General features: G+C 45.2%; 1 protein-coding gene across 2 annotated transcripts in view; it reads left to right on the top strand.

The window, feature by feature from the left end:
* The window catches only part of LOC125706111 (nuclear receptor ROR-alpha A-like), a 204,596-nt gene that overhangs the window by 176,111 nt on the left and 12,727 nt on the right, over window positions 1-15,758 (top strand). For both annotated transcript variants that reach the window (XM_048972650.1, XM_048972651.1), the window contains 2 exons: window positions 11,065-11,150; window positions 15,338-15,479. In XM_048972650.1, the coding sequence (XP_048828607.1) occupies window positions 11,065-11,150; window positions 15,338-15,479 (228 nt within the window). The remainder of the gene's footprint in view (window positions 1-11,064; window positions 11,151-15,337; window positions 15,480-15,758) is intronic.

The raw sequence follows: 15,758 nt of genomic DNA, 5'->3' as shown, positions 1-15,758 counted from the left end.
TCTGCTGACAATTACCGTTAGCACTTATCAGCTTGTTGTTACTTTGCTATGCTAGAAAAGACACCTCCTAAGCCTTTTCTCTGTTTTGTTTGTTACAATTTCGCTCGTAGATTTTCACCTGTCACATATGGAATAAACATGTAACACTGCGATGTTTATTACAGTATACAGTACACTACTGAATAAACATTTATAAATATGCTAAAAATGATAGAAATGGTGTAAAGTGACATTGAAACAATATCTAAAGATGGTTGACACAAACCCACTACCAGAACAGTATCCTTCTAATATTGGTAAGGGGCAGCTCCTCGCTTACCGACCAATTCGCTTAACGACCTAGTTGTAAGAACGGAACTCGGATGTTTAGTGAGGAGAGTCTATATTGTAATTTGAAATTAGTCTTTTTTTCAGTGCCCAGATAATTAGCTATAAATTAGCTATAAAAAAATGTCATATTACTCTTTATCTAGGAATATGTATCATGATCACGCCTTAATACCTTAATACCATAGAATTCCATTGTATGATCCATTCTGTCACACACTGCTGAACCGTTTTGTGTGTGTGTGTGAAGCCAGCCCTACACAAGCACCCAAACACGCTCTACCCTGATCCACTAAGGCACACAGCCGGAATGCGTGAGCTAGACGACAAGGTCATTTCTTCCCCCGGAGAGAGGCAGACGGTGCTGAGAAGCCGGGGGCTAAAAGGCCGGCTCTGGGCTCGCCTCCCGCTCACTGCACACGTCTCGCTTGTGCTGCTCATCACACTGAGTGTGTATGTGAGTTAGCAGGCGCACAAAATAGTTACAGCTAATGCAAAATTGTTCCAGTAACTTTTTTTGTCTCATGTAAAGGCCATTTCTTTTATGTTATTGCTATTATTGTTATTAATAAATAAAGATAAATATCTCAGATATGTTGAGATAAATTCCTGTATGGGCAATTCGGCATCAGTCCCACTAGAACACGGACAATACTGCATCAATACCATCAGAGCTTGGACAATTCAGCACCAATCCCACTAGGGCCCGGACCAGCGGTGGTGAACCTGATCAATGGAGAGCCACAGTGGGTGAGTTTTTTTGGTATGTCCTCTGAAGCAGCCAATAGAAATGGGTCCTGAGGACTGGAGTTGAAAATCACTGCTTTATCATTGGCTGATTGAGAAGTCATCCCAAAAACCTGCACCCACAGCGGCTCTCCATGGATCAGGCTCACCACCCCTGGCTGAGACAATTCAGCATCAGCCCCATCAGAGTCTGGGCAGTCTGGAATCAAATCCCACTGGAGCCTTACTAATTCTGCATCAATCCCGCCAGTCTGGCCAATTCACCATAAATCCCACCAGAGTCTTAACATTTTAGCGCCAATCCCACCAGAGCCTGGACAATACGCTATCATCCCTGAAAGTAACAACTCAATATCACTTCCCCTCCCGCCGGAGCCCAGACAATTGACTATTCATCATTACTCCCTCTTACCCCTGTAAAATTTCACCTGACCATTACATTGCACAAATGAGGCGTTAGGTAAGGAGGTCAATCTGAAAAGAATCGGATTGTGTGAGACTCCGGCAGGCCTCCTAGCTGCCTCGGTCCGGCACACGGACCCAAAAGCCCCGTCTCGCTACGACGGTCAGGATTCCCGCAGGAGGCCATTGTAGCTTTGCTGCTTCTAGGAGAATCTCCCCCTCTATTGTTGGCATGTGAAGGCTTCCACGTTTTATCACTGTACCAGCTTTGAGGGGGTTTTTATATTAAACTTTTGGCCCATTTTTGAGTATGACAGCCGAAATCCTCAAAAGCTGGGGCGGGTTGGGTTGCGGCGGGGGAGGGGATGTAGGGGGGGTGGCCTGTAGGGATCTTATGCTCAGCCTGGAGCTGACAGTGGGATTCAGAGATTAACCACTGTCAGTAAACGCAAATCAGGAAGCTGGCAAAGGTTAAATCATAAGTCAGCCTCCCTCGATTTTCTTTTAAAAGGAGAAACAGTAAGGGATTGTCTGCCAGCAACCTACACTTTTAATTAAACTATTCCCCTGCGCTGGAATGGTACCAGTTATAACTAGAGCATGTGGCTTTCTTACGCAGTACTGGAGTGTGTAACACCCGCACACCTTACCAGAGTTCCATGTGTGAAGAATCACATGGCTGTTTGGATTATATTTATTTGTCTCTTTGTTTTGCTGGGTGGTCCTAATGGTTCCTGATTCAGTTTGAACTCTTTCCTTAGCAACTGTGTCCTTTCGGCCTCAGGCTTTGGTTAGGGTATGGGGTTAGTGTTAGGGTTATATAGCGGTTATAGTTAGGGCACAGGGTTAGTGTTAGGGTTATATAGGGGTTAGCGTTAGGTGTTAGGGTTAGGGTACCGAGTTAGTGTTAGCATTATGGTTAGCAGTTAGGGTTAAGGGTTATATGGAGGTTAGGGTACAGAGTTAGTTTTAGCATTATAGTTAGGGTTTAGTGTTAGGGTTATATGGAAGTTTAGGGATTAGAGGTGTCAGGGGGTTTGGGTCTCACCTTCTAGGTGAGATTTGATTTGTAACAGACTCCACCTGTCTTCCAAATATTTTTTCAATCCAAAAGCCCACAGCCTAGTGACTTGGCTGCCTTCATCTGTCCTGCTGTTGCTAAAATAACAGCTTTTTAGATTATTGTCCCTCAGTGGTAATTCTCACTCGTCGCTGTAGGAAGCAGTGTCCATCCTCACCGAACAGAGCAGAAGCTTCTGGGTGGTGGGATCGAGGAGCAGAGGACAGGAAGGCCATGCAGGCGGAGGCCATGCAGGCGGAGGCCATGCAGGCGGAGCCCAGCGTGTGTCTGACACTGGGCGCGATCCCTGAATCCCGGGTTCGCCGCCGGCAGGACACCCAAACACCGGCTGTCTCACATGACACATATTTAATGGGGTGACTGGGAAAGGGGGCGTCTGTCAAGTATCCTCTGCCTTTTCGCTTGGCGTGATAGACGGCATGGCACAGACAGAACTCCCCCGCCCCCCCCATCTGGCTGACCCCCAGCGTGCCGAGGTCACGGAGGCGTCCGTCTCTTAATAACATCTCACATCAGTTCCCCTCCTCCCCTCCTGCTGTGACTTTCACAGGACTTGACGTTCTTCAGGTTAAATCACATCCTTCCTGAATCTCTCTCTCCCCCCCCCCCACCCCCGTCCAATTTGATTATGACACGATTAATTAGAGTCTGAGCACTTGCCACATGTAGAGTCTGCCTGAAATGACGAGCTTGCAAACATGATGCCTGCAAATTTCCAATCAATATTCATGATCTACGTGCTTGATGTTTCAAAAATAAATAAAAAATATCCACCTGTCTTCCAAATATTTTTTAAATACAAGTTCAAGGTAAAAAAAAATAATATATACATACACATGCGTGCATAAATAAGTGTGGTGTTTTTAAAGCACACAACGTTGTGTGAATATAAAGACGAAACAGAAAAGGCCAGTTGATCACAAACGCCCAAGGGGTCCACAGAGTCATCCCGTGCTTCACTGCCTGTCCTTTTGACCTGCGACCTCATGGATTTGGGGGCTACACGTAGTGTAGACTGAGACACAGATCATCTTCTGATAAGGCACCGCAGACTGAATGTAAAACACCCCCCGTCTGGAACAGCCTTGTGTCTCTGCCCTGTGCGACTGCCCTGTCTTTCTGTGCAGTGCTGAGTCTCAACTTTCAGCCTTCTGTCTGTACCTAGTGTCTCTGCTCTATGTGTTAGGATGGTTTCTGTACTGTACTTCACTGCCCTATGTCTGTGAGCCAGGTAATGGCCTGTACCAAGTGTCTGTGCTCTGTGTGTGAGGCTATAGTCTGTGTGTGAGGCTATTGTCTGTGCTCTGTGTGTGAAGCTGTGCTCTGTACTCTGTGTGTCAGTCTAAGCTCTGTGTGTGAGGCTATAGTCTGTGTGTGAGACTAGTGTCTGTGCTCTCTGTGTGAAGCTGTGCTCTGTACTCTGTGTGTCAGTCTAAGCTCTGTGTGTGAGACTTGTGTCTGTGCTCTGTGTGTGAAGCTGTACTCTGTGTGTGAAGCTGTGCTCTGTACTCTGTGTGTCAGTCTAAGCTCTGTGTGTAAGGCTTGTGTCTGTGCTCTGTGTGTGAAGCTGTGCTCTGTGTGTAAGGCTAGTGTCTGTGCTCTGTGTCTGGCTATGCTCTATGCTCTGTGCTCTGTGTGTGAGGCTATACCCTGTCAGTGATGCTAGTGTCTATACTCTGTGTGTGTGTGTATGTGTGAGGGTACAGTCTGCTCTGTGTGTGTGTGAGGGTATGCTCTGTGCTCTGTGTATGTGAGGCTGTCTGTGCTGTCTGTATGAGGTTATACCCAGTCAGTGAGGCTAGTGTCTGTGCTCTGTGTGTGTGAGGCGAGTGTCTGTGTCTCAGACTAGTGTCTGTACCAAATGTCTGTGCTCTGTGTGTATATCTCATATCTATGTCCTGCGTCTGTGCCCGATGTCAGTTCTCAACAGCGAGTACTGCTCAGTGAGGGTGGGGCTGATGAGGGGGCTGCCGGAGGGGCACAGCGGAGGCGGGGTTGGGAGGGGTGGAGGGCATTTGATGTCAAGGCGCCCGTCTCACTCTGCTGTGTCCCTTGAGAGTAAACATGTCGTACTGCAGTCGGGAGGCTCGTCAGTTTGCGCCACAACAACACATAAATTATGAGCCCAATTACCGTTCCCCCGGCAACGGCACCCGAATGGGAAGTCGTTCACACTGGTTCGGGAACCTTTGCGTCCCCCTTAACCCCTGAGTCCAGTAAAGAAATACAAAAGTTCTCCTATATGTCAGCTGACTTTAACGGCACGTACAGATCTGTCGGCTGATGAAATATTAATGGTTCTGTGCACTCACGCTCGCGAGATAAACCCAAAAACAGCCCCGGGACAGCGTTAGCCTGAGCCAAGGTGAAGTCGTTTAACCGTCAAACAGGAGTAATAGCAATTCCAGAAGCTATTTGAATTCAATTTTCATATTGGCACAAATCGGGGTAGTGAGGTTACCGTGTTTATGAAAGTATAAGAAATTTTCTTCATGCAAAACAAGAGCATTGGCTGACTGCTGATTTATTAGTTTGTTTGTTCATTTCTCTGTTCAGAAGTATTTTCCCAGGGTGCCCTTCTTCATCCGGGGCAGTCAAGTCCTTAGTAGGTTTATTTATATCTAAGCATTTTGCTTGTTATCTTCGTGGTCACACTTTTTTATTATGAATTTAAGGTCTGTGCTTTTTCTTAATTAGAATTTTTTTTTTATGGATGAAGGGTGACGGGTCAGAGGCCAGGCATATATCATATCAATCATGTAAACCAATATGGACAGATTCATGCTTTTCTGTTTCGCGGCATGGACTGTAGGAAGTGGTGCAGTTCATGCGCATCGGACTTATTTTTCTTTTTTATTATTGTTAGCTTGGCTTACTGGGGATGGCATTGTGATGCAGTAGCTAGCAATGTTGTGTCACACCTATGGGACCAGGGTTCGAGTCTCCACCATGGATCCTCTTGTGTGGAGTTTGCATGTTCTCGTCGTGGGGTTTCCTCTGGGTTCTCCAGTTTCCCTCCATAGTTCAGAAACATGCTGAGGTTCATTAGCGTTACCGAATTGCCCATAGGTGCATATGTGTTGGTGAATGAATGGTGTATGAGTCCTCTGATGGGTTGGTGCCCCATCTTGGGTTGTTCCTGCACCCCATAGCCTCTGGGATGGGCTCTGGACCTCCTGCGACCCTGAATAGGACATGTGATTTTGGGTAATGAATTGATCAAAGTACTAATATAAAATTCGATTAAACAAGCAGCAATGCAGCAAGCAGAGTTTTCATGTTCTCCCCAAGATCTTCCTGTAGTTAAGAAACAATAAATTGGTTTCTTGAATTTCTCCGTAATGTGGACTGGTGTGCTATTTTATTTACAAATCTTAAACTCCTATAGATTGTAATTTATCTAGCTATGTGTTTAAAAATCCTGTATTGTGTGAATCTCAAAGTCTGCATCATCTGTCATTTGTTGATGTATAAGCAGGAACCATAATCACTCATCTACCTCGCAAGCAGTAAGGAAACTATTATCAGCTTTCCCCGCATTTAGGAACTTGTTTTTTTCGGTATATTGTTTCATCTTGAAAATCACCTGCAAAAAAACTCAACTGCTACAGCAACACTGTAACATAAACCATTCGATACTGTGTTGCAAAATGGTGCAGAACATAACAAAGAAACAAGGAGCGTCTGATGGTCTAGTAACTACGGTAACAGAGCACAGTATGATTATTTCAGTACAGACACAGCAGGACTATGGGTAATTGCAGTGTGATTGGTTTGCTTTATTTACAGAAAGAATGGCCTAAGAGTCCATTCATCTTCAAATCACTTATCCAATAAAGGCTTGTGGAGGTGTCTGGACCCTATTCCAGGCAGCATAGGGCACATGGCGGACATGCAATCGCACACTTTGGGCAATTCAGAAATGCCAGTTCGCTTGACTTAATGCCTTTGGACTGTGGGAGGAAACCGAAGTTCCCAGAAGAGACTTACACACACACAACATAAGGAAAACATGCAGACCCCACACACACAGGGCGGGTGGGTTTCAAACCGCTAATGTCGTGGTTTTTCCAGTTTCATTTTATCCACATTTCGAGTAACATCAGAAATGGGCTGTTAGAGGCGTGGAGCTTGTTTTAGGCCGTGGTGCTTTCGTGTCTCACAGTTTTGCAGGGATCCAAACCTGCATCACTATAGCCATGTTAGCGCTGTTGATATGTCCTCGTAAAGGTTAAATTTAAATATGTTCTCATGATTTAAATGGCAGGAAAAAAGCTGGTAAGTATAAGGAAGTGATTGAACATTCTTGCTTGGTCTGTTGATATGTGAAGAGTAGCTGTTTCTTCTCGCATCCTATGAGAGGTGAAGTTTGAAGGAAGCAGGCTTTGGATTAAATGTGACATCATGGGGGGTTTGTGGGCATCTGAAGAAGCCCTCCACTCCTTGGCATGACATTATTTTTATTTTTTTATTGAGATAATAACAGATATGACCCGTATAATGATGCCGAAACAGTACCTGGGACAGTTGGTATTTGTTTTTATATATAATTATTAGTTATTCATCAGGGATTTCTGGGATGTAGAAGCTCAGTGATGATGTGCTTTCCTGGGGGAGCTGATGATGTCGGCTAGGGGGCCAGCAGATGGGACTCAGGAGCCCGGGCCCCATGCGGGCTGGAGTATCGGCCGGTTCCCACCCTTGGTTGTTCTCTCTGTCATTAAGGGAAGCGCCCAGGCCTTGGGCAGCATTGGGTGGAGACCGGGTATTCCCATCCAAGGTTAGACCAGTGAGAAGACAACCTGATCTTGTGCGTGATGAGCTGAGCCGAGGCCCAACATCTGATATGTCTTCGCTGAAATACAGACATGGGCAATTCTGCAATGTTCAGCTCCGTGCTGAAACGTGATCGGGTCTCTGTTTATATTATATTGTATTATATTACATTCATATCTGGGTGAAAAGCCGCATCACTCTAGCCTTTGACAGGGTGAAGGCTCACCCTACAACCCCAATCTGCTGAGGAGACGACAGCCTCTTGATGTCCATGTAAGACATGGGAAAAACTTCCTTATGGGTCATGCTGGGGTTTCAGAAGGCAGGGGAGGAGCTGTAAAGAAACAAATTTTTGTGTGCCTTTGATGTTTAATGAGAAGCCATTGAGGTTGGTGTCACCGGACAGGTACGGATGGGGCCAGAGTTACTACAGACCTGAAGTACCTATCAGCACTGTGTTTTCATATTTTTAATTGCTGCATTGAGTTCAGAAAGCATTTCAAAAGTGCATTCGACTTTTGAGCCCCAAGAAGTCCTAGGAGGTCCTACAGGGAGCTCGGCTCGAGATCTTAGTTCACTGACAGGAAATGATTTAAGGCTGAGCATTTTTCTACTGTCACACAGGCGCTTTTGTTTCATTTTGCCGAGGTTGGCTCCTTATGAATTTACTTTACGAATACCACGGCTCAGCTTAGCCGTTTCTGCTGATTCAAAGTGGCAGAACAAAGTCAGCGTTAGCAGTGGAGCAAGGCCAAAAATAAAGGCTGTTAACATAAACGCGTAGTTAATGTGTGCGACTGTCGTTAGCTTGCGGGTTTAACTCCCCCCCCCCCCCCCCCCCACCCCGCTCCTGGCAGACTGCTCAGGGCTGCATGAGAATCGCCCCCCACGTCACATCTACTCCTCTACCCTTCACCTGATGTGACACAGTCATTGTCAGGCTCCTGCACACGTTCAGCCAGTCTTGCTTTGTAGGGGAAATTAAGGCATCTCAGAGCTGTGCCACCAGAAAGGGATAAATAAAAAAGAATTTATTATTCATTTTTGTTGCATTTTATTGTATTTGTGCACTACTCTTCATAAATGTTTTGGAGCCAAGAGCTCCATCCATGCGTGGTATCGGTAGGAGCTGTCCATGACTTCACACTGCCACCTACTGGCCAGGCTCTGCGTGTGCACTCCCCTTGCACCGTGCCACCCTTAATTAGTCCACGTCATAAGAAATTATGTGAGTGATGAGGCTGCAAATGCTGAAGGAGTCGAAATGCAGTGTACCAGGTAATATTCCTGTTTGTAAAAATTAAACGCCCCAGAACACGCATACGTTCTGCTTTTTGCTGACATTTGGCAGACAGTTGGTATCGGTCTTGGCACCATCTCTGACACTTTGCCTACTGACCATTCTGCGGCACCCTTGTTGTTCGTGATGAGATACCAGCTAATATTCCCTCATGCTTTACATTGCATTTAAACCTTCGGTCCTCGTTCGATAGGCAGTGGTTCCATAGGAATATAACAGCACTTGTTAAGGTACTGAGAGAAAAGCCGTTCCACAAAAGCACTTCTGGGGTGACGATACTGACATCACTGTACCAAGCTGCCAGCTGATTGGGCTGGAAAATAATTTATGAAGCATAATTTTATGTTCATATTTGACTATTGACCCAGGAATCTTTCTGCTGTAGCCCCTCAGTCAAGACCAGAAGGATGATTTAAGTGAGCCCAGGAAATCATGGTGTTTGGCTTCAACTATATTTTTTTCCCCCCACCCTTCAGAAAGCAAAGTAGTTTTTCCAAAAAGAACTGACTAGCTGTGAAATATGGGAGGAGCCTTTGCTACCGTGGATACGAATGTATAAGCGGCAATAAAAAAAAAATGGCCGCTACTTCTCTGAGGAAATGAAGCTTCAATGGAAACCATCACAGATTTTAGCTTACATTTACATTTTAGCTTACATTTTAGATTGACAGCACTTTATATTCCCGCCCAACCTGGGTTTCAAAGTCATACCAATCACTACTTACATACAGTAAGACCCACACTTAGGGTCCAGCCAGTTGTCATGTGCTGCTGACCCTTACATCCCCCCCTGTGACGTTAGCGTTTTAATTCACTAAAAGTCCCTCTGAAAGAAATTTGAGTGATGCAGACGCTCCCATGTCTGCGCAATGCGTGACGACCTCAGTGCCCTGTGACTCCTCACTGCTCCCAGCTGCGATTCCCTGACCACGAGCAGAACAACCCAGGAGGTCCTTTTGATGCTGCCTCCAAGTTTCTGTATTTCATTAACAGAGTTTCTAAAGAAGAGAGTATCTGATTAAGCCCTGCAAACATAATATTGCAGTTATTAGAGTCTGAAGTATGAAAACAAAGAAAAATACACAGACTTCCTTGTGTTTTCTTTGTCTGACGTTTGGAAGTGATATTATAAGAGCTGCTCCAGCTGGGACAGGCCTACGTCACACAGGGGTGGGGGCAGAATGGGCACTTCATCTGGGGAGGGCACTGGAGACGGCCTTAAGGAAACAGACAGCCATTTCAGCGTCCGGACAAGGCAGACGTACAGAAAGACAAAACAGCCTCTTGTGTGTCCATTTCCTATTATCAGGAAATAATGTGCCACTGGTGAAGGAGCACACTTGTTATCTGAATTTGGCCCAGCCTAGGATGTCCATGCCCCGTCTTACTGATAGGCATAGTGATACTTTATTACTTGCTTTATTACGTACTGTCCGCTGTTCTTATCAAGAGCAGCTTACTTGGCCAATAGGGCAGGATTAAATTCCCATTAAGCTCTCATTTGATTGGGTGTCGGTAGTATTGTTATGTCTGGGTGAGCCTCGGTCTGAGTAGTGCTGTGGTTCTAGATAGAAGATTATCTCTCTGAGCCTAATGCTGGGCGCTATGTGCCTCCCAGAGCCCTGGCCTGCTGAAGCTGGCCACCGGCTCCCTCTCTCACTGCTGGATTTAAGCTCTGCTCCACAGGCTCCCAGGGAACATCTCCTCAGCCCCCCCCCCGGATGTTTTTGCCATGCTACACCCTTTTGTGCCCCCGCCACACAGTAGCAGATTAGCCTCGTCGCCCTTATTAACAGGCGATCTGATGTTGAGTGTCATGGGGGGGCACCATCTCAAAAGGGAAAGTCAGATGACTGGGGTCATTTCTCTTAATTCCCTTCATCCGTCCCCCTGTCCGGGCACAAATTCATCATGCTCTGTTTCTTCCTCACCTCCAGCAAACTTGGCCAGATGCTGAGTCCACGCTGTACTCGCTTCTCTTTGAAACAGCCCTTTCATTTTTCACGGTTTTCCTCTGTATTCTCCGAATCCCAGCCCAGCTCAGTTGCTGTGATGCCTGAACCGGGAACCGTGTCATTATTAAACCTCTCATTCTACGTCTTACACGTTGTGATTCAGATTTGTATCACAGATTATTTCTCGATGGAACCTCTACATAGAATGTCACAGACTTTAATGATATACAGTAGAAAATCTTTTTGTATAGACAAATACTGTTAGTCGGTATGATGGGTGCGTCATTACGACATGTTTGAGATATCGTCTATCGCTGGAAGCCAAGTTTTGGATGTTTAACTAGTAGATAAGACAACATCATCCAAGGTGTCCCTGTAAGGACGGGAATCATCGCTTCTTCGTGTGTTGACTTTTTTTGTGCTAGAGGTCTTTCATGTGTGAGGTGTGACGAGAGATTTCCCTTCTCTTTCCACAGCTCAAATCGAAATAATTCCTTGCAAGATCTGTGGCGATAAATCATCGGGAATCCATTATGGCGTGATAACGTGCGAGGGTTGCAAGGTAGGTCTCAACGCTTCCCTCTTCATGCCAGTGCTGTTGATCTTTTCTCTTGCGACTCACTTCATCTCCTTCTGTCCATCCGCAGCACTTATATGAAGTATTTACCTTTTGTTAAACATAATACTTAATTGTATTCATTATATTTCGTTATTCATATCATCAACTCAATGTTTTTGTGTAAAAAGCACAGATAATTACGCATTTAGAGATACTGGAATGTTTTCTGACTAATTAGATAACTCTCGCTGCCCTACAATGACGCTCAGCGTGCCAAAGGCACTTGGACAGCTGTGAGGCTTTTCACAGCCTCAGCTTCGCACATCTGGAGGGTACAGTATTCAGCCACTATTCTTGGCAGACAAGTTGGTTTAGTACTGTAACACTCCAGTCGTGACGCATTCCCCTTTTTGAAGAGCCATTTCAGAATATTTCCTGGAGCCACTTGAGTGTCTCTTTCGTTTCACCTCTTATTGCCGCAGAATATTTTGCTTAGTCTTTCTGGAATCTCCCAATTATTATCTATTTTAAAGTGGCTACTCTTTTGAATGCTGCAGTGGCTCAGTGGGAAACACAGGGCTAGGGTTTGAACCCTGCGTCTGCTCTGTGTGTGTGCATGTTCTCTTTTCCAGCAACCTGGGTTCTGCTTGCAGTCCAAAGACATGCAGTTAGGCTAATCGCCATCTCCTGATTGCCCAAGTGTGTGCTTGTATGTGCCCTGCGATGCACTGGCATAATACCCCAGCCTTACACCTTCTGCTCCCTTGGATCGATTCTAGGTCCCCCGTGACCCTGACCAGGATTAGCACTTGGAAGATGGATGTTTTCCCTATCGCCTTTTGCCCAGATTTGTAGACTGGTTGACCTACTGCTGATCCAGAGCTTCTCTCGCTAATTCTCTCTTTATTCCGCTGCTCATTTTTTGGGCTGCAAAATGATTATGCATATTTTTCACCACCACTTGATCGCCTTTCTAGCGCCTACATTTTCATTTAGCCCTGAGCTTTTCTTAAAAGCTACCCCCCACCCTTCAGAGCTCGCTTTGAACACTCCACCCATCCATGAGTCCCAGCGCTGGCTGGTGTATTTAAACCATTTTGTGTAACTTCGTGGGGCAGCTAGTTGTCCAGGAGGTTGTCACAGTGAGGCATATATCTAATAAATATATATTTTTTTAGGTTTAATGAATTTGTTTTTTTCACGGCCCTAAATTTTTTTCCCATGTTGAAGGTTTTTTAAGAGGATGTGCAAATGAAACGTAAAAAGTATCAAGTGCAGAAGAATGTATCCAGAAAAGTGATGTGAAAAAATGGATCGGTGGCAATGCACAAGACACACATATACACATTATTCTTGCCCAAGTCCTAAGACATTAACAACAACCACACTCTGCACCTCTCCCCAGGCCTACTGCAATCATTCTTCCACAGTATATATGACATAGTGTTTTTATGTGAGCTCAATGTGTATGTCGTGGGATAAGTGAGCAGAGAGTGACTCACCTCTAACCTTAACAAGCGCTTCTCCTACACCAGCCGATGGCAGACTGAGCGAGCGTGTAGCCGTTCATGGAGATCTACCTTTCGCCTGTACTTTCTCCTGACGTCAGGAAAATCGTCGGACAGGGATCCCGTGAAGGAGATGGGTGGAGGCAGCGAGAAAACCGGCGCTTCTGGCATTGGGCTCACAGGCCCGGGATTGGACCGACCTGAAGCTTTTCAGTTAACCAGCAAAATTTATGCTGAATAGCTCCTAATTACTTCAGGCATAAGACTATGTAATGATATGCACAAATATACAAAACCATAAATCATGGCTCTACGAGAGAATCGTGTTTGTCACTGGCTGCCGCAGCCCAGATTTCTAATGGTTTTCATCAGAAAGCAACTTGGCAGCTGTCAACTGTTTTCGTGTAATTAAACAGCCAATGGGCAACTAATTAAGGCACATGCATATTGAGTACTGGATATGGGGTCTCCTAATGATGTGCCGCAGTTAATTTGCTAAGTCAAGATGAGGCGCTACGTCACTTTGTAGATGATCAGTACTGCCGTGACCGGATCAGCTGACACGAGGCCCACGTTCTGCCCCCACCCCAGAAGTAGGAGGCTTACCCAACTGTGTCCCTTGAGATACTGGATCTTGGAGACCTGTGTGCAGTCATTATGTTATTTTATTGGATGCTATTAGTTATTACCCGTCTAAAAAAAAATTTTTTTCAAAGATGTGTTATTTTAGTTCGGTTTAAGGGCCCATTCTCTTAGGGATGTAACAGTACACAAAATTCACGGTTCACTACACACCTGACTTTTCACTTGGTATCAGATCGAAAAGACAATCAGCGGTATCACTCATCCCTAAACTCCCCATCCATCCATCCATCCAACCAACTATTTCCCATTTGTCCTATGCAAGGTTGATATTTTCCGGAGCCTTAAGCACCCTAGAGCCGCAGGTTTCTTTTTTAGCCTGGTCTGAATTTCCTGGCAAATGCACCTTGAATGTCACCACTGAGACTGTGTCTCCTTGCTCCTGTCGTACACAAGATGTCATCTCCAATGAGATAGCATGTTGGATGTGCTTCTAGCAACATATCCGAGTTCAGTTTAACGGAGCCGACAGACAGTCTTGGCCTTATCAGCTACTCTCTCTGCAGTGCTGGTGTAATTTATTTGGAAACCAAAATGTTCCCAAACTGCTGTTTTAAGTGATGTGAAAGGCAGGGGCACAGCTACTAATTCTGGACTCCCTGACAAAATGTCACCTTGGGTCCCCCAAACCTGCATTCCTACTGTAGAAATGGCGATTCATAATGTTTCCTGAACATGTACATTATTATCTTTGGTATTCAGGGCCCCCCTGAATATGGCAGCCCATGTCAGACTTGCCGAATCTGAGAGAGCAGAACTGATTAAAATAGCGACCAGGGATTACGTTAGCTTCCTCAAGTTCAAGTTAAATTTGTAATAAACCAGCAGATTTTCTATTTTATTTTATTTATTTTTATGAGGAGATGATGATAAGTTAGTAAGGAGATTTTAATATACAGTTATTTGTTGGACGCGCAAGCTAATTTTGCAAACCATAACAAAGCATAGCTTAGCTACATTACTTAAAGAATTATAAGAATAGCTACAGAATTATAAATAACTGACTCATTTGCATCACATGGAGACAATTTGGATAAACACTAACATAAATAAATGGACCTTTTGCTGAAAAGCTGAGTAATTGTCGCCCTCCCCTTTTCTCTTTCAAACTTATGTTGATTATGTTTTTTTCTGATAACCAGATTTTAATTTTGGTACCGATATTAGCTAATTAATGTATGATGAGGACAAAGGCAGGGCTGAATAATTTCTGCTAAAAGAGAGAGAAGTACAGATGATGTCCAGTTGGCTTCTGTTTCCCGAAAAACAATTAAACAAATTCAAATATTAATTTTTATTTGTATATAGTAAGTGATGTATTCTCAAAATTGTAATTTGAATTGTAATTGCCCCTGTCACTCTAGGGCCCTATCACCCCCCCCCCCCCCCCCCCCCCCCCCCCCCACACGTTGGCACCCCTGGTGAGACCGTCTTTGGCTTCACAACTATGACTGACTGTAACCAGCATTAGCTGTAACCAACTCATAGCCACAATTAGCATAATATTTTCCGTGTGGAACAGCCACTTGTGAATTTCGGTTCTGCTCATGCCAAGAAATGTATTCATTTGTTTCATTCTGTGTACTGAACCGAAAATGATGTGCTGAACTTTATACACCGAATATGTGGAACATGACAGCCCTACATTCTCTGCATCTTTGTGATGTTTGAGGTTCCCAGTCTCTATGTGAATGTGGGTTTTGAGGGTTTCAGTCTCTGTGTGAACATGATGTTTGAGGTCCCCAGTCCCTTTGTGAATGTGGTGTCTGAAGGTTCCAGCCAGTTTGAATGTGGTTTTTGAGGTTCACTGTTTCTCTGTGAATGTGGGTTTTGAGGTTCCCTGTCTGTTTGAATGTGTCTTTTGAGGTTTTCGGTCGCAGCATGAGGTTCATGGTCTGTATGAGGATGTGGTTCTTGAGCTTCCCATTTTCCCTATAAACGTGGTTGCTGAGGTTCCCAGTCTTCTTGGTGTCTGAGGCAGTTGGTCTCTCTGTTTCTTCATATGTTTACATGTGTCATCTGCTCTCCTCACCCCTGTAGGGCTTCTTCAGGAGAAGTCAGCAGAGTAATGCTGCATATTCCTGCCCCCGGCAGAAGAACTGTCTGATTGACCGAACCAGCCGCAACCGGTGCCAGCACTGCCGCTTGCAGAAGTGCCTGGCAGTGGGCATGTCACGGGATGGTATGTATGGCTGTGTTAGTGAGTGTGGGCGGGTAGGGGTTGGGGTTGGAGTTACTTGAATCTGAATGTACCCGAAACGAAATGAGTATTTAGCCTCAGTTACAATTTATAAAGGTTTCAATGTAATGATGAGTCGCCAGGGGGCGGCATGGTGTTGCAGTGGTTAGCACTGTGGCCTCACACCTATGGGACCCAGGTTCGAGTCTCCGCCTGGGTCACATGTGTGTGGAGTTTGCATGTTCTCCCCATGTCATCGTGGGGTTTCCTCCGGGTACTCCT

This window comes from Brienomyrus brachyistius, chromosome 13 (assembly GCF_023856365.1).
Source record: "Brienomyrus brachyistius isolate T26 chromosome 13, BBRACH_0.4, whole genome shotgun sequence".
NCBI lineage: Eukaryota > Metazoa > Chordata > Actinopteri > Osteoglossiformes > Mormyridae > Brienomyrus > Brienomyrus brachyistius.
Note: the sequence above shows the minus strand (reverse complement) of the source record. Positions and strands in the feature narration are given on the sequence as shown.